Consider the following 26,500-nt stretch of genomic DNA (forward strand, 5'->3'; position numbering starts at 1 on the left):
AATCACCAGATTCAAGCGAAGTATGTTTAGAACTGAAACAAGATCCGCTCTTGGCAATAAAAATGAAAAAAATTTTTTTTTTTAAACTATTTATCTTGCTTGCTTAAACTGTTCTTCTGTTGCAATTTTATTCCATGTTCTCCATTCACTGATATTTGTCTACTTGTTGCGATTATTTCAGATACAATCATGATAAAGCTATTACAGTGTGCATTCAAACCCAATTACAATTTAATTTTATATTTGTATCTTCACAACTACAATGTAAAGGGGGAAAAAAATAATTTGGATTAAAATCGATTTGAATATTCTTATTTTAATGATCAAGGCCATAAGATCAGCACGTGAAGTGTCTGTGAGTGTCGGAAGCCGGGAAGGGGGGGGGGGGCATGGGGACACTCACTCACACCACCTTCTCTCAAATCACAGCATCGGATGACGGACGGAGGTAGATATGGTTTTGTTCTCCAATTATCCCTCAGTTATAACATTGCCTATTTCAGGTTGGCTGCTACCATTGAATTTTCACTATTCATTTCCAGTTTCCACTGTCTCTCCCTTTCACACTCAGTAACCTCCCCCAGGCAAAGTCCATCAGAGGTAGGATGAGAAAAAGACGTTGAGAATAAGGTGGGTAAATTCCAGGGTAAGATAACAAACAACTTAAGCATACACTATATAAATGCTGATGTTATTCCCACCCTACACATGCTGGGTGCCTAATTGCACTTTCTGCCCCTCGACTGAGATGTCTTGCTAGATGTAAATATCTAATGACAGTAACACCGATGGTGAATGAACAGCACACATGTTGCTTTAGAACGATTGATAGATGTACAGAATGTTATCACATAGTTTGGGCAAGCTAAGCTGGGCATCAGGAAGCAGAATGTTTTCTGCATTGATACCGACCTTACATTACAACTCCTTTCCTCTTCATTCACAATGAATGTGCACATTTAATGGTTATCTCAACTTCTTAATCACCTTTGTTTTGGAATTCATTCTAAATCCTGCAAAACAATTGGATTTACAAGCATTGTGTTTTTTTTTTCTATGTCTATGTCTATGTCTATGTCTATGTCTATGTCTATGTCTATGTCTATGTCTATGTCTATGTCTATGTCTATGTCTATGTCTATGTCTATGTCTATGTCTATGTCTATGTCTATGTCTCTCTCTCTCTCTCTCTCTCTCTCTCTCTCTCTCTCTCTCACAAAGGGTACTCAGAAATTGTGTAGCTTGTTGATCCTTGGTTATTATTACTCAAGTGTTGTTGTAATACAGAAGTTGGAACAGAATTGTAAATTACAATACATGAGGAGGACAGAAAAAAAAAGCGAGATGATAAATTGACAGATGTTCGTTATCTCGAAGGACAACAGCAGAGCCATGAAGAGGAAAGTTATCCATGTGGTACAAATGCATACCAAACCAGAATTGCACTCTGTAGAGCGCAAACCTCTGCCAGGCTGAACAGTTTACGTTTTTATCCCAATGAATGGCCGAATTTGGATCCGGACCTGAACCAAAATCGAATCGGCTTGTTCTTATCACCGAGCCGAATAATTCACTTTGTTTTGTCATAACTCGTCCACAACTTTTTGAGATATCATGCTATATATCCTTTTTGGCTCAATCTCCAAATGGTGAAGAATCACTTTATATTTAAAAAAATTCGTATCTGGATCTGGATCTTCACCAAAATCGAATCACTTCTTCCTTGTCACACACGCTGCCTTATCCAGCAAGTTTCGTCCCTCACCGTTTAACTTTTTCAAATATCGTGATATATATATATATATATATATATATATATATATATATATATATATATATATATATATATATATATGTATATATATATATATATATATATATATATATATATATATATATATATATATATATATATAATTTTAATGATCAAGGCCATAAAGATCAGCACGTGAAGTGTCTGTGAGTGTCGGCTCACAGACACTTCACGTGCTGATCTATATATATATATATATATATATATATATATATATATATATATATATATATATATATATATATATATATATATATATATATATATATATATATATATATATATATATATATATATATATACATATATATATATATATATATATATATATATATATATATATATATATATATATATATATATATATATATATATATATATATATACATATATATATATATATATATATATATATATATATACATATATACATATATATATATATATATATATATATATACATACATATATATACATATATATATATATATATATATATATATATATATATATATATATATATATATATATATATATATATATATATACATATATATATATATATATATATATATATATATATATATATATATATATATATATATATATATATATATATATATATATATATATATATATATATATATATATATATATATATATATATATATATATATATATATATATATATATATATATATATATACATATATATATATATATATATATATATATATATATATATATATATATATATACATATATATATATATATATATATATATATATATATATATATATACATATATATATATATATATATACATATATATATATATATATATATATATATATATATATATATATATATATATATATATATATATATATATATATATATATACATATATACATATATATACATATATATATATATATATATATATATATATATATATATATATACATATATATATATATATATATATATATATATATATATATATATACATATATATATATATATATATATATATATATATATATATATATATATATATATATACATATATATATATATATATATATATATATATATATATATATATATATATATATATATATATATATATATATATATATATATATATATATATATATATATATATATATATATATATATATATATATATATATATATATATATATATATACATATATATATATACATATATATACATATATATATATATATATATATATATATATATATATATATATATATATATATATATATATATATATATATATATATATATATATATATATATATATATATATATATATATATATATATATATATATATATATATATATATATATATATATATATATATATATATATATATATATATACATATATATATATTAAAGAATATCACTCAATGATGAAGAATCACTTATGTTGTATAAGTTTACCACCGTCATACGATGAAAAGTCGTATAAATAAATTTATTTTGGAATTTACCGCCATTGACACTGTCTATGACATCACCTTCACACGTTACATATTAGTTATTCATGCCTGTTATATGTGTCCTTTATGATGGATGTCCTTAAAAATAGTAAGTTTCCTGTTTGCAATGATTGTTACTTTTGTTTCACCCTTTGAACCCTGACGGCCGTTTTGCCAGCCACAATTCAAACTTCCATATACCCAAGCGGCCGGTTTACCGGCAGCTTTCCAAACCTCCAAACACCTGAGCGGCCGGATTTTAATCCAGTGAGCCCAGGGCGGGGGAACCAAAAGTCTACGTAGCTCAGGGTTCAAAGGATCAACTGCCAGGCAGAGGAAAAATATCGTCTCAATCCTCTCTGCACATGTGCGGTTAGGACGAATTTAGAACCAAAGTACTGTTTAACGGCAGGTTTGTTTTTTCGCTTCCTTTTTCCGATTCACATTCAAAATATAATTCAATTTAAATAAGTTGTTCCTCGTCATAAACTGACATTTGTGGACTGATAGACGGACATGAACCAATTGCTTCGCCCACTTTTCGCTTTGCATGCACAGGGGTAATGAGGAGAGGTGTGGCAGGTATGATCTGTATTGGATTTGAGAAAGTAGGTAAGTGTTGACATTGTCATCAAATGCTTGGCATACTTATGGCATGACAGAAATACAGAAATTTTCATGTCTGTGTGGAAGCTATGATAAAAGTTGGAAGTTGCATGACTGTAAATTTTACATTAATTTCCTTATTTTATCTGTAAACTATATTTGATGGTGCAAATTCAACAAATTACAGGAAATTAATTAAAAATACAAAACTAGAATATCTGGTTGGATAAGTGCCCACCCTCCTGAGTTAATATTTGGTGGAAGCACCTTTCACAGCAACTACGGCTGTGAGTCTGTTGGGATAGTGCTCTACCAACTTTGCACACCTTGATTGGGCAATTTTTGCCAGTTCTTTTGTACAAAACTCTTTATGCTCGGTCAAGTCGCAATCAGTTGATGGACAGCAATCTTCAAGTCATGTCACATTTTTGATGCGATTTAGGTCGGGGCTCTGACTTAGCCACTCAAGGACAATTAACTTTTTGTTCCTTAGCCACTCCAGTGTAGCTTTGGCTGTGTGCTTTGGGTCGTTGTCATGCTGAAAGGTGAACTTCCGTCTCAATTTCAGCTTTCTTGCAGAAGGCAGCAGGTTTTCCTCTGGGATATTTCTGTTTTTACTCCATCCAATTTTCCTTTTTATCCTGACAAGTGCTCCAGTCCCCACTGATGAGAAATATTCTCATAACATGATGCTGCCACCACCAAGCTTCACAGTCAGGATGGTGTTCTTTGGATGATGTGCTGTGTTGGGTTTGCGCCAAACGTAACATTTTGTATTTAGGCCAAAAAATTACATGTTGGTATCATCAGACCACAACACTTTTTTGCCACTTGGCTTCAGAATCTCCGGAGTGGTTTGTTGCATACCTCAAACGGGACTCAAGGTGGGCTTTTTTGAGAAAGGGCTTCCTTTTTGCCACCCTACCGTACAGATCAGACTTGTGGAGTGCTTGGGATGTTGTTGTCACATGCAAATAGTAACCAGTCTTTGCCATGAAGGCCTGTGGCTCTTTAGAAGTTGCCATTGGCCTCTTGGTAGCCTCTCTGATCAGTCTCCTCCTTGCTTGGTCATCCAGCTTGGAGGGACGGCCTGATCTAGGCAGGGTCTTGGTGGTACCATAGACCTACCACTTCTTAAATGATTGTCTTGATTGTGTTCCAAGGGATATTCAAAGGCCTTTAAAAGATTTTTATGCCCATCCCCTGATCTGTGCCTTTCCGCAACTTTATCCCGGAGGTCTTTTGGAAACTACTTGGTGCTCATGGTCAAGTCTTTGCTGTGAAATGCACTACCCAGCAAAGGAAACCTTCAGGAACAATTGATTATATTCTTAAATAATCAGAATCACTTCGATTTAACACAGGTGGAGGGCAATTAACTTGGTGTGTGAATTTGAAGGTCATTTGTTACACCTGAGCTTATTTACAATTGCTATTATAAGGGGGTAATGATGTATCCAATAAAGATATTCTAGTTTTGTATTTTTTTATTAATTTTCTGAAATTTGTAGAATTTGTTTTTTCACTTGGAAGTTGTGGGTTACGATGTGCAAATAAAGGAGGTAAAAGTCTGATTGAATTTAATTACATTTAATTACAGGCTCGAAGGCAACAAAAAGTGAAGATTTTGAAAGGGGGTGTGGACTTTCTAAAGGCACTGTACATGCAATTACACACACACCCAGCTACCTTCATCTAAAGAATGTAACAATGGTAACTCCTGAATTTACAGGTAAAAGCAACAGCCACTTATCAAGCTTTACAAAATGAGGAAAAACACACATGGGTCAGGGCAGATCGGCACTATTTAACCCTCATTAATATCAAACTGTGTGCAGGTGTTTGGGGTTTTCTTTCGGCCATTAAAGGGCGTCTGCACCACGCATCACTTCCAAATATACAGTTCCTTGGCAAGAATTCCTTGGACATGTCTGCACAAGTATCTTCTCTCAAGAATGACAAAAAGGAAACTCCACCTCGAGCTATAAATCTTCGGTTGTTATGGGAATGCAGGTGTTGCAATGAAACAAACTAAACAGTTCCATTTATGAGTCACACATTATCGAAGTTAGTCCATTTCCGTGCACTTATGATGATTAATTTGCAGTCAGTGTGGTACAGTATTTAGGTCTTTGGAAGCAGTAACTTTGTGAGATGTTAAATAAAGGGAAACAAAACTAAAATTTCAAAAACAAAGGATCACTTCATGTGATCACTGTTGAAATCTTTCACCTTTCGTGTTGGATAAAAGCACCATAAAGGCTGAACTGGCAGGATAGCCTGGAGGCCTCTGAGCTATCTAGCCTGGGTTTGATTCTCAACCCAGCTATAAACTGTCATCCTGGTGTTTCAGATTCAGGCAGGGGAGGGGATGGACTTTAAACTAGCTTTCAGATGCATCGATGTGTGTGCCGTCCCTCGGATGGACTTTGAACTGCACGTTCTTACAGCTAGCATTACCTAGTGGTTGCCACACTCACATAATCTGGTGGATACCACGTAATGTTAAGAGTAAGCAAGTAAGAGTGGGTCCTTCGTGAAGAGTACAGTCTGACCTAGTTACAAATTTCCACTCTGAAGTTCAGGGTGCACTGCATCAGCGGCACGAGCATACCCTGAGATAACTGATGCTATCCCACAGCTATGTTGCACATATGAACAACATTTAACGTAAAGGCTGTAAACACATAGGAGGGAATCTCAGAGATTTCTGTGCAGTTCGCTGGTCCTCGCCTTTCTGAGTCAGTCAGTCCAAAACATTTTTTTAACGTTGATGTTTTGACGTTTTTTGACATTTTGACATCGACAAGGTTTTTTGACTTTGATGTCAGGTGGAGGTTGCAACCAGTTACCGCAAATGAGAAGGCATGGCTGCCTCCACAGACAAAGTTGCCTTTGTTGATTTCTGATGCACGTATTAATATATTAAGTGGGTGTGATCTCCTCAGGGCTGGCTCCCCTCCCTCACATATTGCTCAGCTTGACGCCGTATTATTCAAGGCTTTCAAGATCATTGGAATCTCTCGCTATGAAGCTGAGTCTATGGGCCTAATACTTTGCCACCAGCGACAGATCGGTGATCTCTCTGTCTTCTTCTGTGTCATTTCTGGTCTTGCACCCTCTGCCATCTCCGTGTTTTACCCCCCCCCCCCACAACCCCCCTCGCCCCAGGTATCTGCAGGACACACGTGATGCAACAGCAAGCCCTCGTAGTGAAACTGCCTGAATCGAGAAACAGTGCTCACCTCCACCCATTTATTCCTCTTTTCTCCCACCTGTGGAACCACCTTCCATACTCTCTTCAATCTCATTTTTCTCTCCAGGTCTTCCCCCTCCAAAACCATGATTTTTCTACACCCATTAAACTACCCCCACCCCTCGCAAGATCTTGTTTATGTATCCATCTTGTCCACCCATTGCTTTCTCCCTACCCCTCATCTTAACCCGTATCCCTTGTTTGTCTATCTCCATCTACTTTCTCCTCCGCCCTGCTGTTGGCATTTCCCCTTTCTCCTGCTTGTCTCTGTTATATCGTGGCCTGACCTGTTCTGTGTCCAGGCTCTTCCATGAGCCTTGACCATGTATTGAAAAATAAGCTATCATCAACAATATACGGGACTCTCTCTACAGCCTCAGTGCACCTGAGCACTGACATGGCAAGGCTTATGCTGGGTGGTTTGGTGTTGCCTTCCCAGCAGTCAGCTGGGGTAGGAGTTTGTAATTTGTTCTGGGTGCCAGAGATCACCCGCCTACTCTGCACGAAAGATACCGACACGAGGGATCTTTAATGTCCACAAACGACCAGTGCTGGTAGACTGGCCTTCCCACTTAATGTCCAACCAAGGGATGCAACACACATTGATGCCTCGCCCTGCCTGCAAAACACCAGGACAGTTTATCACCTGGTCAGGATTGAAACTCAAGCTGTCAACAATTCACAGACGAATGAAGATGTCCTTCCAGCCCTTTAAAAAATAATAATGATCAGCAACTCAGGTTTTGAAATATGAGTTTATAGTTTCCCTCCTTTTATTACCGACAAACATTGCATTCCCTCAACCCGAGCCTATCTTATTTATATGAAACATACAAACATATTCATTAATTTTCTTTATTTGCTGTGAATATTTGAAGTGATCAATGTATCATGGAAAAATAGATTTCCAAATAAAATTATGCAGGACGATCATAAATGAAAACCTATTAATTTGATGTCATGACCCACTCAGCCACGTTGCATCACATATACCATGATGCGTTTGGTGGGTCTAACATGCATGGATGCACCATCATCCCGATATTTACACGTTTGGAAATGTCCAGGTTTACGTTCGTGTTTTTGTGAATGATAGTGCACTTCATTGAGACGCCGATACCCACAAAGACAATATGACATCTATATACAGTACGTGATATGATACTGCAGCCATGCTCTCCCCTATCAGTCAGATTTGGTCATATGAAAATAGGACCTGAAATGATCCTCAGGAGAACAAGGAATATAAAAAGAAGGAACAATTCATTTCATTTCAGGGCAACATGCACATAGACAAGAGTGTCGTCTCACTTGTGAGTGAAGATGAGTTAGCGATGATGTTTTCCAAATCTGCAGGAGTTCGTTCACGGAGGGAAGAACGCATCCTGTTGGATTCAAAGTTGCGCTTCTTGGGCAAACTCTCCACCTAATAATCAAGATTAGTGTGAACATGACTAAGTCCATTTTACACACCAAGTTCAATCGCTCACATGTTAATTATATACTCACTGTTGCAGGTGTTGTCAGGGATAAGGAAAGATAAAATGACAATTGTTACACATAATTATTTCTCCGTTAATTATATTGTAATGCTTTCCTTTACAAGGATGGACAGGGAAATTTTTGACACAGGAGAACATTTCATTCATCAAAGCCATGCAATATCCACAAGCCATTACAATTTAATCCTTTAACTGCTTCATCTTCTATATACTAATCCCATTCTTCTACTTCTTCTTTAACAGCATCAATCATGCCTACCTACTTGTGGAATTGGCTGAGGGTGGGGGTGGGGGTGAATAGTGGGGTTTCACAGTTTTGTGTCAAGTCTTTCACGAACTGGCTGGCAAGGCCTGGCAGCTGACTGGCAAGGATTCTGAATTTGTTCAGGTTGCCAGCAATAACTCGTCTACTCTTTGTGAAAGACAGGGATTTTAACATCCACCAACACTCCCAACCCTCCCCTTTCCATGCTTGTGGGCTGGTCCTCCAGCTTTATGTCCTCCTGAAGGATGGCACACGCTGTATATTTATGCCTCACCGAGCCTGCTAGACACCAGGCCAAAAGTTTATAGCTGGGTCGAGATTCAAACGCACGCAAGACAGCTCAAGGCCCTGTACAAATCCCATTACTTCCAATAACTTAACATCTTGCTTAAAATCCACAATCCCTTTGTATACACAAACCATTTAATCTGAAGGCAGATTTAGCACAGGCCACAAGTACATGATGGCCTACTTTTTTGAGATACTATATATTGTAGCTTTAACATCCACAAACTACATTCTTACAGGGAAGTGTGCTTTCATCTACATCTGGAGGGCAGTGATGCTGTACCCTTTTGCCAACAATGGACCAGGATAGAATTTTTTGTTGGATTCAGCTGTGTAAGTACCAAATCTATTACCAGACAGCTCAGTAGTGTGCCAACTACAAACTGAGCTATACTGCCATCTCCCTGCAAATAACACACAGCTTTAGGTGAATGTCTACAATCCAAGTAAACTGAAAAACTTTATGGAAATAAAATTGAATAAATCAGCTTCACTTTACACAATGTTCATAATGGTAACAATAAAACGGCACATGCTTACCTAAACATTAATTTCTAACACAATTAAAAGCATCATTCCCCATCTGAACCACCCACACTACCCCCAAAAGACTCACCAATTGTGCATGATGGTTAGTGCGTGTTAGGGTATCACTGTCTCCACTGACCTGCAGAAACACGATTTAAGTGATAATTCCAGTTTTGCTAATATATTTTCAAATGCCAGTCTGGCCTAAAACCTGCTTATTCACTGTTATTAAACGAAATGTGACTTTTGGGGAGCTGCATCGGTCAATCAGGATGCTCAACATTTGCAAACACACACAGTCGTGGTCAAAAATATTGGCACCCTTGCACTTTTTTTTTCATGTAATTCACAATTTTCTCCAAAAATAAGTTGAAATTGACAAAAATATTTGGTTTACACAATTCTTTATTTCACTGTTCATATTACAGAACCTTTGTTTTTGATTCAGAACTTAGTGTGTGTGTGTATATATATATATATATATATATATATATATATATATATATATATATATATATATATATATATATATATATATATATATATATATATATATATTATCCCTGTGTCGTAAGAGGCGACCCAGGGTTACGTCAGGAAGGGCATCCGGTGTAAAACATGTGCCAAATCACTATGCGGATCATACGGATGATCCGCTGTGGCGACCCCTAACGGGAGCAGCCGAAAGAAGAAGAAGAAAATATATATATATATATATATATATATATATATATATATATATATATATATATATATATATATATATATAAAAAATCAGAAAATAAAAAGAAATGGCATTGACAAAATGATTGACATCCTTAACTTGATATTTGGTAGCACACAGCCTTTGAACAAAATAACTGCAGTCAAGCACTTCTGATAGCCATGAATGAGCTTCCTGCACCACTCGACTGGCAGTTTGGCCCACTCTTGTTGTGCAAACTGTTCCAGTTCTCCAAGATTTGAAGGGTGCCTTCTCCCAACTGCTGTTTCAGATCTCCCCACAGGTGTTTGTTGGGATTTAAATCTGAATTAATTGCTGGTCACTTCAGAACAGTCCAGCGTTTGGTCTTGAACCATTCCTGGGTGCTTTTTGAAGTGTGTCTGGGGTCATTGTCCTGCTGTAAGACCCATGACCTTTTGACAGGGACCCATCTTTCTGACACTGGGTTGAACATTGCGCTCCAACATGCCTTGGTAGTCTCCTGATTTCATGATGCCATGGACACATTCAAGGCACCCAGTGCCACAAGCAGCACAGCAACCCCAAAACATCACTGAACCTCCTCCAACATTGACTGTAGGGAAAATGTTCTTTTCTTTGAAGGCTTCATTTTGTTTTCTGTAAACATAGAGATGATGTGCTTTACTAAAAAGCTCTGATTTGGTCTCATCTGTCCACATGACATTCTCCTAGAAGGATTTTGGCTTGTTCAGGTGTGTTTTGGAAAACTCCAGTCGGGATTTCTTATGTCTCTTTCTCAGCAGTGGGGTCCTCCTGGTTCTCCTACCTTAGAACCCCCTTTCATTGAGTTGGCGACAGATGGTGTGAGTTGAAACTGTCATACCTTGTGTCTGAATGTCAGCTTGTATCTGTTTGGCAGTTGATTGAGATGCTTTCTCCACCATTCGAGCAATCCTTTGCTGCAATCTTCGATCAAGTTTTCTCTTGCGGCCACGTCTAGGGAGGTTGGCTACAGTGCCAAGGGCTTTAAACTTCCTGATAACATTGCGTACTATGGATACAGGAACATCAATGTCTCTGGAGATGGACTTGTAGCCTTGAGATTGTCCATGCTTAGCTCCAATCTTGTGTCTGACTTCAGACAATTTTCTGGTTTTCGATTTCTCCATGCTCATTGCGGCACACACAGTGAGTGACCATCTCTCACTCACACACTCTCTGACAGACTCTCTCCCTCTCTCTGACAGACTCTCTCCCTCTCTCTAAAAGGATGGCAAACCCTCTCATATACCTTCTTAATAATCTTCTTGAAGAAGTTTAGTTACTAAAACGTTTGTGCCTCACTAATCAGCCATTATATTTTTTGGAAAAAATACATTTCTAAGTTGCCCTCCAAAGCCAGTCACCAACTGGCCATCCTCTGCAATGAAAATCCACCTTTCACCTGCAGCTTGATAGAGTACAATACCCTCCCCATTGCAGTGGAACCCCTTCCTAAAAGTGGCATAGGCCATGAGCCAATTGGCCATGAAATCGATAGGAAACCAACAGGCCAAGAGCAGGACAGAGCTTTCATTCAGTTTTGTTCCATTGGAGGGGTGCTCTTTATCTATGCTTGAATAAGTTTCAGAAACATATTTTCACATCAATATAAAAAGTTTGCATCCTGAATTGTGTCCAACACCAAATAATCGTCATTAATGTTCAGAACTATTTTCTTATAGTGTAGCCACTCATGAGGGCAGTGAGTTGGTTGCACAGTGTAATAGTAATAACACCCAGCCAATCATCAGGCAAAATTTTGACAACAAGCGCCATATTTATTCAGCAATGGCTACCTCCATGAAGGGCATGTATTGCAACAGTGCCCACAGAAAAAGTGCCAAAAAATCTCCCTGATTGTGTGTCGTGCACATTTCATCTGTTAAGAAACAAGGTATTCGTACCTTCACACAGATTCAGTGGAATAAGTACCGTGAATATTTGTCTAAATGGATGGAGTTGGATGGTGAATGTGGTGAGATAGGAAAGTCTCATTATGGGAGTCATACTGGCGTTGACTTGACAAATACACCCAGTGGTGCCGGATATCATGATACCTATTAACAGCTTTTCACCGATTTAAAAAAAATGCTTCATAGTAGACAGAAACATTGCAGTCGAGCAAAGAAAGGAACTTCAGAGTTGTCAGCTGGTCCACAACCCTCAAACACCAATCCTCTCACAAGAAGAACCTTCAATCAGGTTTTTTGCTGTCAGCAAAGTTGTACATTCTTCAAAGAACATGCATAATTTGCAAGGAAGAATGCATTGAAAAAAAATTGACGACCTGGGCCGGAATGGGATATGCTGACTCAAGCAGAAACAATCACCGCGAGTATGTATGGATGATGTTTCATCGCTCCATGCTCCTAATTACAAAGCCCTTTGCCCCTCACCTATACTATCTGTTCTCTCACCAAGTAAATATATGATTATAGTTTATCTATTATAATGATTCTGATTATTATGATTGACTATGATTCTTCAGGTTAATTGTTAAAAGCTGCCACAGACAAAAAGGAAGACAACATCTTGATTTACCTATTGGCGAGTGGCTGTGTTACATCTGAAGTTGGATAACACAGGATGTGTTTCCTGGAACTTAGCAAATATCTCACGAAGCAACCAAAGGGTGCTCATTAATCTGTGAGCCGTGAAAGGTAGGTAATGCTTTGCCAATGAATCATTGTGGAATAGGTATATATATATATATATATATATATATATATATATATATATATGGATACAAACAAACACGACATAATAGTGACAGAAGCTTTTCGTGCTGCACTCTTCAGGGTAAAAATCGCAGCAAGTGAAGGAGGAAGTGAAGGCACCTGCTTTATATGCAGGTCTCAAAAAGGTCGATGCTGATTGGTTCAACCGTAATGACGTCACGGTTAATCCGAACGGCCATTGGTCGGCTCATCATCTTCACCTCGAGCTCCCATTGGCTGGAGCAGAGTTCGTCGATGATTGACGTTTGCCACCACATCCTGGAGAGAGGGGGAATGGGATTCCCCAAGGGTCCATTCACAATCTTTAACCGTACTTCCCTTGATCTTTTCATGCTGAAAGAGACACAGAGATCGTACAAATTCCTTTTGACGACATAATATTGTATCGGTGGTCAGGATGAAGGTTGCTTCCAACATACGTAAATGAAACGAGCTCCGACCTCGGCTCAATATCCTGAACATATCTGCATTGTACTGGTCTGCACAGATAGGGTTGGCAACCAGGTGCTGTGCAATGGCAGATGAAGCAGGTACAGTAGCCGGTAGTTGCTGGATATTTCTACATGCTCAAACTGGTTGTTTTCTAACCCTCACAATCTTTCTTCGAATCGCCAAGGGGACGTGTTGTTTGATCCGATCAGCCAATCTTAGTGTTGTGCGACCCACGTACCGAGCTTCACATCGGCACTTAAACTCATAAATAACATTGCTGGTTTGTGAGGTGGGTAGCACATCCTTGTTACCGACGTCAGCAAACGGCGAGAGGTGAAGATTATTCAGGGTTGCACAGCCAGAAACGTGTTGGACACAATATGTTTGATTTGTACTTCAAACCTTCGTGATAATTGCCCTTTCCAGGGCATCCGAATATAGATTGGACATTTGTCCGGACCAATCTTCTGATTTTTTTGTTGCGTTTAGAAACTTGTGTATGTATCTCTTAACTATATGCTTCGGATAACTATTCTCACCAAGTATATTCATGATTTTGTCAATTTCAGCAGGAAGATTACAAGGTGAACCAATCCTCTGTGCTCTGTTAACTAGGATATTGATCAAGGCAATTTTGTTTCATCTGGAGCTGTACGAGTCCCACCGAGTATACTGCCCTGTGAAAGTCTGCTTCCGGTTGACGGATATTGTGAAGCCAAGGTTGGATCTATCAACCAACACGTCCAAAAACGGTAATGTGTTTGATGATTCTAGCTCCATGGTAAACTTCAGCACTGGATGGAGTGTTGAGCCATGCCTGGAAATTGTCACATGCCATCTGAGACTCAAACAAAGCAAGAATGTCATCAGCATACCCATAGTATATAATGGGGGAATGGACCCCTTGCCGACCAGTCAGTTTCTGCATTTCATGTTAGCCTACGAAGATATTTGCAAGAGCTGGGCCTAATGGATAACACATGGCCACACCATCCGTTTGAACATACATCATCTTGTTAAAACTGAATTTCACCTCCCTTGTTGCTGTGTTCATTAATTCCACGAAGACGCGTTCCGAAATGATCGGTTGATCCAGATCGGTGTGACAAGCAAAATGTGCGCATATCTCAATCGTCTCCATCACTGGTACATTCGTGAACAAGCTTTTAATATCAAAGGATGCCATGATGTGCTCACTTGTCGGTGTTTTAGCTCTAATTGATTCTGCAGATGTGAAGGAATCCTTAACCAGGAAATGAGAAAGTGAATCCAATACTGGTTGCATACCTCTCCCAACCACTTGACAAGTTAATGTTGCGATGATCGCACAATGGACAGTATGGGTCTTGGAGGGATATTCTCCTTGTGAACGTTCGGCATGCCGTACATTATTGGACGTTGTGCTCCAACAGGTTCAATTCTGTCATCCACCTCCTTTGACAGTTCTCCACGTTTGAGAAGCTGCAACAGTCGTTTGACGATCTGACCTTCCACCTGAGGCGTGCGATCATGTTCCTTGACACTGTCCAGATATTTAAATTTGGTTTCATCTTTCAGGATGTCCATCATCTTGTCAATGTAATCAATCTTATTCATGATTACCACTCCGTATAAAGCCACACTGCGTATAACGCACACACCTTCACTTCCTCCTTCACTTGCTGTGATTTTTACCCTGAAGAGTGCAGCACGAAAAGCTTCAGTCACTATTATGTCATGTTTCTTTGTATCCATATTAAAGTTCTGTTGTACCAAACATCTGTTTATTTATCTTAAACGACAGTACTCACAATGTCAGGGTTGAGCAGCTTAATGGCTTGGTTCGGCTTAATGGTAAGTGTCGTACAGGAAAGTTATCTGAGAGGTTTCTCTTGGCTTGTCTGCGGCACAACGTGGTCCCAGGCATTATCACAAAGCACATTATCAGTTCTAAAATGAAGCACAGCACTACAGTGGAGCTGATGTTTATTCTGGATGAGATTGGGTGCTTGAATCGCACACGGTCCGCGCTATGTTGCGTTCGACGCAATACCTGGAACGAAGCATGGGTTTCATGTCGCTGTGTGACACAATCCGGTTATGTAGATACATTGCAGCAATTGACAAACGTGCAGAGATGGTGGCGCAGAAGAAATATGATCTTACAATCGAGTGGATGAAGGTGAAACAATTCGGTTCTCTGATCGAAGATTCATCCCAGAATGTACACAATAAATCGGACTATAAGCTGTCTGACACGGAAAAGTTCGCTTTGGCGCATGGTTTTATCGTCGGCATTCCCAACCAGAATATCAAGAGGGAAGACATTTTTGCCGAGTTTAAACTTCTGTATGCTCAACTATCAACACATCAGGCTGTGTCAAACGAAGCAGACCAGGTGCTGAGGGCAAGACTATCGGACCTCACACATGCGTACTGTGGAATCCCGAATGACGTCGTGGATTTTCACATGCAATTTGATGTTCTCTTGGCAATACAAGGATTGAGGAGGAATGCTGCCATTCACATCTGTAAACCGGATAAACGCACTGGAGTGGTAATCATGAATAAGATTGATTCCAGCGACAAGATGAAGGACATCCTGAAAGATGAAACCAAATTTAAATATCTGGATGGTGTTGAGGAACATGATTGAATGCCTCAGGTGGAAGGTCAGATCATCAAAAGACTGTTGCAGCTTCTCAAACGTGGAGAACTATCAAAGGAGGTGTATGACTGAACTAAACCTGTTGGAGCCCAACATCCAAGAATGTACGGCCTGCCGAAGATTCAAAAGGAGAATATCCCTCCAAGACCCATACTGTCCATGGTGCGATCAGCACAACATGAACTTGCCAAGTGGTTGGGAGAGGTACTGCAACCAGTATTGGATTCACTTTCTCATTTCGTGGTTAAGGATTCCTTCACATCTGCAGAATCAATTAGAGCTAAAACACCGACAAGTGAGGACAACATCATGGCATCCTTTGATATTAAAAGCTTGTTCACGAATGTCCCATTGACGGAGCCAATTGAAATATGCGCACATTTGCTGTACCACACCGAACTGGAACAACCAATGATCTTGGAGCACATCTTCATTGAATTAATGAACACAGCAACAAGGGAGGTGGAATTCAGTTTTAACAACATGATGTATGTTCAAACGGACTGTGTGGCCATGGGTCCTCCATTTGGCCCAGCCCTTGCAAATATATTTGTGGGCTATCATGAAATGCAGAAACTGACTGGTCCGCAAGGGGTCGATTACCCCCATCGAATACTATCGGTATGTTGATGACATTGTTGCTTTGTTTGAGTCTCGGACGGCACGTGACAATTTTCAGGCATGGCTCGACACTCTCCATCCAGCGCTGAACTTTAGCATGAAGCTGGAATCGTCAAACACGTTTCCGTTTTTGGACGTGTTGGTTGATAGATCCAATCTTGGTTTCACAATATCCGTCTACCGGAAGCCGACTTTCACAGGGCAGTATTCTCGGTGGGACTCCGACACCTCCACAAGAAACAAAATTGCCTTGATAAATATCCTGGTCAAGAGAGCACAGAGGATTTGTTCACCTTGTAATCTTCCTGCTGAAATTGACAAAATCATGAATATACTTGGTGAGAATAGTTATCCGAAGCATATAGTTAAGAGATACATACACAAGTTTCTAAACGCAACAAAAAAATCAGAAGATTGGTCCGGACAAATGTCCAATCTATATTCGGATGCCCTGGAAAGGGCAATTATCACGAAGGTTTGAAGTACAAATCAAACATATTGTGTCCAACACGTTTCTGGCTGTGCAAACCCGAATAATCTTTACCTCTCGCCATTTGCTGACGTCAGTCAACTAGGATGTGCTACCCACCTCACAAACCAGCAAAATTATTTATGAGTTTAAGTGCCGATGTGAAGCTCGGTACGTGGGCCGTACAACACTAAGATTGGCTGATCCGATCAAACAACACGTCCCCTTGGCGATTCGAAGAAAGACTCTGAGGGTTAGAAAACAACCAGTGCGAGCATGCAGAAATATCCAGCAACCTCCGGCCACTGTACCTGCTTCATCTGCTATTGCACAGCACCTGGTTGCCAACCCGATCTGTGCAGACCAGTACAATGCAGATATGTTCAGGATATTGAGCTGAGGTCAGAGCTCGTTTCATTTACGTGTGTTGGAAGCAACCTTCCTCCTTCCCATTGATCCAATGTTATGTCGCCAAGAGGAATTTGTACGATCTCTGTGTCTCTTTCAGCATGGAAAGATCAAGGGAAGTACGGTAACAAATGGTGAATGGACCTTTGGGGAAACCCCTCTCTCCAGGATGTGGTTGCAAACGTCAATCATCGACAATCTCTGCTCCAGCCAATGGGAGCTCGAGGTGAAGATGATGAGCCGACCAATGGTGGTTCGGATTAACTGTGACGTCATTACGGTTGAACCAATCAGCATCTACCTTATTGAGACCTGCGTATAAAGCACATGCCTTCACTTCCTCCTTCACTTGCTCCGATTTTTACCCTGAAGAGTGCAGCACGAAAAGCTTCGGTCACTATTATGTCGTGGTTGTTTGTAGCCATATTAAAGTTCTGTCATACCAAACATCTGTATATATATATCACATCTCCACACATCCAAGTGCATCAATCACCTTTAATTTCGAAATTTAAGAGTTTCTACTTGTCTTTTATTCTTATAAGTGCTGCCTCTTAAATAATAATGAGCGCATGACCCAAAGGGTAATTGCATCACCCCCTACAGTGAAACACACACAGACACGCGCACGCACGCACACACGCACGCACGCACGCATACACGCACACACACACACACACACACACACACACACACACACACACACACACACACACACACACACACACACACACACCTGTGGCGAGTTACATTTGTACTCTGAGTAAACATAGACATGCAATTCTGACAACTTACCCCTCCACCTCCTCCCCGCATCAAAAGTCCTCCCCCACCTCCAAGCCTCCACCTCTCCCTTCCAACTCTGTCCCATCTTTGCTCTCCCCCCACCTTCCTCATCCGACTGTGGGTGGAGTCAGGCGAACTGTCCAACCAATGGGTGTAACTCAGACGGACGCACACACTGATGCACGGAACCTTTTATGGTATAGATATATTATGATTGACTAATCATTTTTCACTTTGTTTGACAGCACACTCCATGCAGAAGCTTACAAGGTGTTTCACCAAAAGGTGATTTAAACGAAAATCATTGCAATCTAGAGTTCACCGACTCACTATGCTTCTGCTGATGTTTACCGCGTGAATGAAACAGCATAATGGAATTGACTTATTTTTGAGGTGAGTTTTGGGTTGTCCATTTAACGAAGTGATTTACATACTGAAATATTATTGTGAAATAATGCAGTTTCATGGGGTTTTTTTTTACAGGAATGACCGCCTGAAATCAAGATTGGTGAAGTCATTTCCTCAGTTGATTTACCACCAATCCCATGGCAAAACATGTCGAAAGCCGCGGTCACACCTTGACGTTTTAGCCAGCGTATGGCAACATATCAAAATGTGTGTAAAACGCTGGCGTACGCCGAACTATTGATGTTTTTTTTTATTTTTGGGCGTATAATAACGTGTTGGACGTATGCATAACGTATTAGTAATGTTCACAGAACGTTTTAATCACATATAGATAACTTATACCAACGAATGCTGAGCATGTTGTTGGCGTTCACAACCTATGCCCAACGATAATCTAACTTATGCATAGCGCGGCAGCGTATCGCCGACGATCACGTGGCGTAGGCGATTCAAATCATAACCGCACTAGACATCTAAGTGTGAAGCCACTGTCACACCTTGACGTTTCAGCCAGCATATGCCGACGTATGAAAAATTTGCCGAACCAAGCTGGCACACGTCGAATACGTTATGGGAAAGTTTTGTATACGTTAAGAGCATGCTGGCATATGTCGAGAAATTTTCAGCATGTTGAAAATTTCTCGACGTACTCAATGTATGACATACATTCAGAATATGCTGGCACAAGTTGTAGGCACGCTACGCAATCGTTGACACACGTCGACATACGTTACTTGTACGGTACTCATAAGTCAAACACGTCAAGGTAATGGTTAGCGTCAGTGTTCCAGACTCCCTGGTTTTTTTTTCTTCGGTATGACGGTTATGATTTTAATCGTTGAGTGGCAGCCTATTAATTATATTATATTATAACCACTTTAGAAATCGAAGTGTCAACATGACTGTCATAACGAAGAAAAAAATAATAATAAAATAAAAAAACAGGGAGTCTGGAACACTGACGCTAACCACTACCTTGACGTGTTTCGACTTATGAATACCTTACAAGCAACGTGTGTCGACGTGTGTCAACAATCACATAATGTGCCTAAAACATGTTACTCATAGGTTAGAAATAAGTTTCGAGTACGCTAAACATTACCTCGACGTGTTTCGACTTACGAGTAAGGCCTAGGTCACATTTGCCACGGCGGCCATGGGGTCTCAAAAATCTGCGGCCACGAGCAATCATACGGCTGCCACAGTATTTCCACGGTCACACAATGTAGCAGTCACGTATGTTTTCATTTTTCGGGGAGCCGCACGGCGTATTTATAAATTGTGGAGACCGAAAACGTGGGGGTGCCGAACGGTCTTTGATTTGATGTCGCACGGTGACATTAGGGCGTCGCTGCGGCGGCCATATAATTTTCAAGGCAGACGAAAGGTGCCCGCAAGGCGACCGTGCGGCCAGACGGATGGTAACGAGTGGGTATATATACCAGTTCTTTTTTTTACTGAAATAAAAATATACCAGTATATATAACTGAATATACTATAACTATAATATACTGTGGTGCCTCCACAATCTGAACACCCCATTGTTTGAACAAATTGGAATCCGAACAATTTTTTCGAGAAAATTTTGCCCTAAAAACCTAATACATTTTAAAAAACCGAACACAACATAGCGTTCATGTTTGTTCACGTGTCTCCCCCACCTGTTCGACCCGCATATTCGCGCTTTGTTCATTCAGTTCGTCGGTGGAAGTCCTCGTGAAAGCATCTCTCATGTGTCAATCGATACTTTAGGCCTCAGTCACATTTGCTCTACGGCGAGGATATGGCGGCCATACGCCCTCTAAATTGACAGAAACGTGCGGCAGCCGCAGAGTTTCTGAGGTGGCCTCAGGGTGGCCCTATGCCGTATGGCTATATTTTACAGGCCGTAGGGTTGCCGTGGAATTATAACTTTTTTCATTTCTACATTCGCAGTAGAAATTCGACAAGCCGAAACAAAAGAACTGGTAAAAAATATATATATATATATATATATATATATATATATATATATATATATATATATATATATATATATATATATATATATATATATATATATATACTTTTTAACCCATTCGTTTCCGTCCGTCTGGCCGCAAGTTCGGCTAAGGGTCCCCCCCTGCGGTCGCCTTGCGGGCACCTTGCGTCTACCTTCAAAATTCTATGGCCGCCACAGGAACGCCCTAAGGTCACCGTGCGACATGAAATCAAAGACCGTACGGCACACCCATGTTTTCGGTCTCCACAATTTATAAATACGCCATGCGGCTACCCAAAAAATAACAAGGACAAATGTGTCCAAGAGCAGCGTCTAAAACCTAAAAGTTTTGTCAGCTAAAAAAAAACAACAACAACAACTTCCGATATTTCGTCACGTGCCTTCATTAAGCCAATAGCGAAACCCATCATAATGTATTTACATATTTTCGATATATCGTGTATTTACAAAATATATAATGTATTTACGAAATTACAATACGATAAATGGAATAATCTTTAAATCTTAACGTCAGCTTTTCGAAACTTTAAAGCAAATGTCCGAATATATTTAAAAGTTCATGATAGACGCTCTCAAAAGGCACCGTCTATGTGAGGATGTGTACATATGCTCAGTATTTAAGGCGATCCGGATCTTGTATATACAAGAGCCGAGTCCGAGAGATTAAAGTTTTGTCAGAAGAAGAAGACGGCGAACAACAACAACAACAACAACAACAACGCCGAGCTCTCTATGAGCAGCATTCGCTACGTGAGACGCTGCTAAAAACATATGTGACTGCTACATTGTGACCGTGGAAATACTGCGGCCGCTTTATAATTTCTCGTGCCCGTACATTTTGTAGACCCTCCGACCGCCGAGCCAAATATGACACGGCCCTACCTCGTGTTTTCACCTTCATTTGTGATGTTTGTTTTTTTAATCATCTTGTGTTTTAATTAAAAACAAAAAAGCAATCCGACCACGTGGTGTGACGGACTGTCGGGCAAGGATTGAATTTCACAGCAAAACCAGTTGTAATTTGGAATATCCATGATTACGTCAGCCCGATGCGTTTGATGAAAGTGATTGTGGTTCTGCGGGCATCATGCTTGATGAGCTGCCTTGGGGGCAGCGCTCTCGCAGAGTGCGCGAGCAATCGGAACCCAGGACGGAGCTCGAGCCTGTGTGGACTTTTGGATGTGGTGATTGTACCAGTTTACATACAATACACCGCCACCGAAGGTCATTTACTCATCTTATTTTATCTTAAACATGGGTAATTTCAGTTTACAGTGTCTTGAAAGTGGGTTTTCTTTGGGTCCACGAACGGATTAATTCACTCCATTATTTCTTATTGGGAAAATATTTTTGGAATCCGAACTTTTTGCAATCCGAACAGCCTCCTGGAATGAATTAAATTGGGATTCTGGGGGCACTAGGTATAGGCAAACACCTATACTCCGATCTCTAGCGGTAGCGCACGGTGGGCGCACGGTCGACGCAGACTGCCACGGAGGAAGTACGTAGGTGCACGGCGGGCGTAGGGGAACCGTGCTTCGACTCTGCGTTGCCCACAGGTAGTCACACAGACCGCAAGGCCACCGTATGGCGACCGTGGAAATAGTGTGGCCACCGTAATTTTTTGGGGGTTGGGAAAATTCATTTTACATTGAGAAGAGCTTACGGCAGCCACACAAATAATGCAAGCCCACCGTACGCCTGACGTATGGTCGACATGGAACACATCTACATTATAGCTCGGCTTGTCGAATTGCTACGGTGAACGTAGAAATGAAAAAAAGTTATAACTCAGCGCTATAATTCAACGGCGACCCTACGGCCTGTAAAATATAGCCAAACGGCGTAGGGCCTCCCTGAGGCCACCTCAGTTTCTCTGCGGCCGCCGCACGTTTCTGTCAATTCAGAGGGCGTATCCTCGCCGCCGTATCCTCGCCGTAGAGCAAATGTGACCTAGGCCTAACTTACAAGTAACGTGTGTCGACGTGTGTCAAAGATCGCGTCATGTGCCTACAACTTATGCTCGTGTTATGCGGAACGTGTGAGTCATACGCTGGCATACGTCGAAAAATTTCAAGCATGGAAAATTTGTCGAACAGCTCGGCGAACTACGACGTTTGCCAGCGTACTACGTTTGCCAGCATACTACGACGTATGCCAGCATTCTACGATGTATGCCAGCGTACTACGACGTATGCCAGCGTGCTCTTCACATGTACAAACATACCAAGAATGTATTCGACGTGTGCCGGCATTTTAGCCCAATTTTGCATACGTCAGGCATACGTTGGCTAAATCGTCAAGGTGTGGCAGGGCCTTTAGTTCTGATTCATGGACAATCTCACAACAGCCACTTTTGCCAGTTCTCTGAAAAGTGAATCATCGCACAATGCAGAGACCAGGTATGTGTACAGTTCCATGGAATTCAATGACAGTGAAATCAGCAGTAGTAACATCAAAAGACAACCTCCACGATTGACTGGACAGAATTCCGAGGCACAATGCCCAGAAGTTGAACTAACCTATGGCATATAATGCCGCTTTATTGGTCCAGATTCAGATTAAATATTGTCTTGTGCTTCAGTGTCCTTGGCCTCCAAAGTCAACAGACCTGAAGTTATCTGCTGTGAAGGGCATACTACCCATTACTTTATACAATTCGAGCAGAGATGACCAATGTTACCCGGTCCATTTTTTGTGGAGGCCAATAAACACCTCCCCACACCCAGGAAGGAATGAGGTCAGGGATCATTCAATATTACCTTTCATTTTGCTGCAAAGACAGGCACTTTTAGAGGGATAAAAAAAAAAATCCAACTTTTTTTCAAAATTAAAAAAAAAATTATTTGCCTAACACTGCAGAGCACTCACTGATGAACCTCTGAAAATTTGCCGAAGATCCGTTTGCCAATCTGAGAAAAATGGCAAAACACACAGACACACACCAGTACAAATAACATACAAACTTCTGAGAATCCTTACAGAAATTATGTACCAACACCTAACACAAGAAGGAGGTCGAGAGGCAGAACAGAAGGAATGTAAAGAGGATGCTATTGAACAATAGATCAGCCACTACTAAAAAAGACCATACTCAAAAACTGTAAAACCACACACACACACACACACACACACACACACACACACACACACACACACACACACACACACACACACACACACACACACACACACACACACACACACACACACACACACACACACTTAAAGGCCATTTTCCCTGCTAAAGCAGGGGTTAGCCTTGCGGGCCCTATGACAATCATCTCCACTTTAACCTATTTTCTGCATCTCCCCTTCTTAATCCTCTTGCCCACATTTCCTCTTCCACCACCTTTAGCCAAGTTTTTCTCGGTCTTCCCCGTCCTCTACTTCCAACTACACTCATTTCCAACACTCCTCTCACCCAGTCACTTTTATCCTTCCTCAACACATGACCCAACCATCTCAACCTGTTTCTCTTCACAACATCCATCACAGACTCTATTCCCATAATCTTCCACAAGTCATCATTTGTCTTCCTCTCTCAATGATACTCCACACATCCACCGAACCATTCGCATCTTGACCCTTTCCAGCTTTTGTTGCTGCTCCATGTTCAGTACCCATGTCTCACTCCCATAAATCATCATACTCCTCACACATGTAGCATACACCTTTCCCTTCAGCTTCAACGACAGTCGTCAGCACGCCACTCAGTTCCCGAAACTTCTTCCATGCACATCTCACTCCAGCAACCGTCGAAGAGTCTGATCCACCTTTTCCATTCAGCATGTCTCCGAGATAGCAAAATGTTTTCACACCTTCCAGCTTCACACCATCTTCAAGATCCAAATCAACAATTCCTTCATCTGCTGCTCCCTCGATGCACACCTTACACTTGAATGTAGCTGCCACACTGGTTAATGTCCCTCTCACCCCACTACATTTTCGATGAACCCATTCAGCACACATTGTACACTGAATGGAATTCACTCTGACACCGTTCCTGCACACAGCACAAGGCCACTTCCCAGTCCTTTCCACCTCACCACATGCTTTACCACTTGCCATCACCTTTGTCTTTCCGATATTCACCTTCAAACCTTTTGCCTCCATACATTCCTTCCACTTGTTCATCTTCTCCTTCAGTCCATCCATACTCTCTGCAATCAACACCAGATCATCTGCATACAGCAGCTCCCACGGTAAACCCTCCTTTACCCTCCGAGCCAGCACCTCCATCACAACTACAAATAGAAGTGGACTTAGTACCGACCCCTGGTGCACTCCTACCCTCACCTCAAACTCACCACTGTTCCCATCCTTCGTCCTTACAGCTGTGCGTGCTCTCTCGTACATGGCCATCACTACTCTGATCAACCATTCCTCCACTCCTAACTTCCTCAATGCCCATGTCATTACCTCACGTGGAACCCGATCAAATGCGTTCTCCAAATCAACAAACCCAAAGAACAACTTCTTCCTCTTCTCCATGTACTTCTCCTGCAACTGCCTTACAATAAAAAAAAAAATCGCATCTGCCGTTCCTCTTCCTGGCATAAATTCAAACTGCATTTCGTCAATCTTTACCTTCTTCCTTATCCTCTTCTCCAACACCGTTTCCAATACCTTCATTCCATGCTCCAATAGCTTTATTGCTCTATAGGAGCCACAGTCCAGAGGGTCACCTTCTCCCCTTGTACAGAGGGACGAGGGTACTCTGTTCCCAATCCACTGGAATGTGGCCTTCTTTCACCACCAGATTACAGATCTCTGTCATTCTCTTCACACCCCAACTTCCCGCTGCCTTCAACATATCTCCCACAACTCCCGTCAGCCCTCCTGCTTTTCTACTCTTCATTGCTCTTATAGCTTCCTCAACTTCCTTCTCAGTTATCTTCTCTGCTGGTCCTAAAACCAGGTTACTCTCGATGTTGCTATCCCTTTCATTTTCTACATTCAACAGCCTTTCCATATATCTCTTCCATCTTCCTTTAATTCCATCTGAGTACACAACGATTTGTCCCACTTCATCCTTCAAGCAACTCACCCTCGTCACATCAAATCTCTCTCGCTATCTGCTTTGCAATCCTGAATACCGCTCTCTTACCCTCCTCCGAATCCAAGCGTTCTCCGAACATTTTCCTATGGGCCTCCTGTGCCTTTGCTACCTCTTTCTTTGCAGCCTTCTTGGCTTCCTTATAACTTTCATGTGCTGCCTCTTCTTCCACCGTACCCTTCGCCTTTTGCCATTCCTTGAACTTCCTCCTCTTCTCTCCAATTGTCTTTCCAACTTCATCACCCCACCACCATGTTTCCGAGTGCCTCAGTCGTCTTTTTGTCCATCCACATACCTCACCAACGGCTCCCAATAGACTATCTTTCATTGACATCCAACCACTTTCAAGCTCAACCACATCATCCTCAACCATACTCAGCCTCTCTCTTCATGCTTCCTTCACTGTCGCCTCTTTCAACCTCCACACC

General features: G+C 40.5%; 1 protein-coding gene across 3 annotated transcripts in view; it reads right to left on the bottom strand.

The window, feature by feature from the left end:
• LOC147020375 (uncharacterized) overlaps positions 1-26,500 on the bottom strand; it is an 87,966-nt gene that overhangs the window by 54,283 nt on the left and 7,183 nt on the right. For 2 of the 3 annotated variants that reach the window (XM_085895710.1, XM_085895708.1), the window contains exons 2-3: positions 9,864-9,914; positions 8,504-8,618 (exon numbers count right to left, since the gene is read on the bottom strand). In XM_085895710.1, the coding sequence (XP_085751836.1) occupies positions 8,504-8,618; positions 9,864-9,914 (166 nt within the window). Of the gene's footprint in view, positions 1-8,503; positions 8,619-9,863; positions 9,915-18,612; positions 18,740-26,500 lie in introns of all 3 variants that reach the window. The other variant, XM_085895709.1, reaches the window with a different exon arrangement.

This window comes from Eptatretus burgeri, chromosome 9, assembly GCF_056783735.1.
Source record: "Eptatretus burgeri isolate ZD-2024b chromosome 9, Ebu_testis_v1, whole genome shotgun sequence".
Taxonomy (NCBI): domain Eukaryota; kingdom Metazoa; phylum Chordata; class Myxini; order Myxiniformes; family Myxinidae; genus Eptatretus; species Eptatretus burgeri.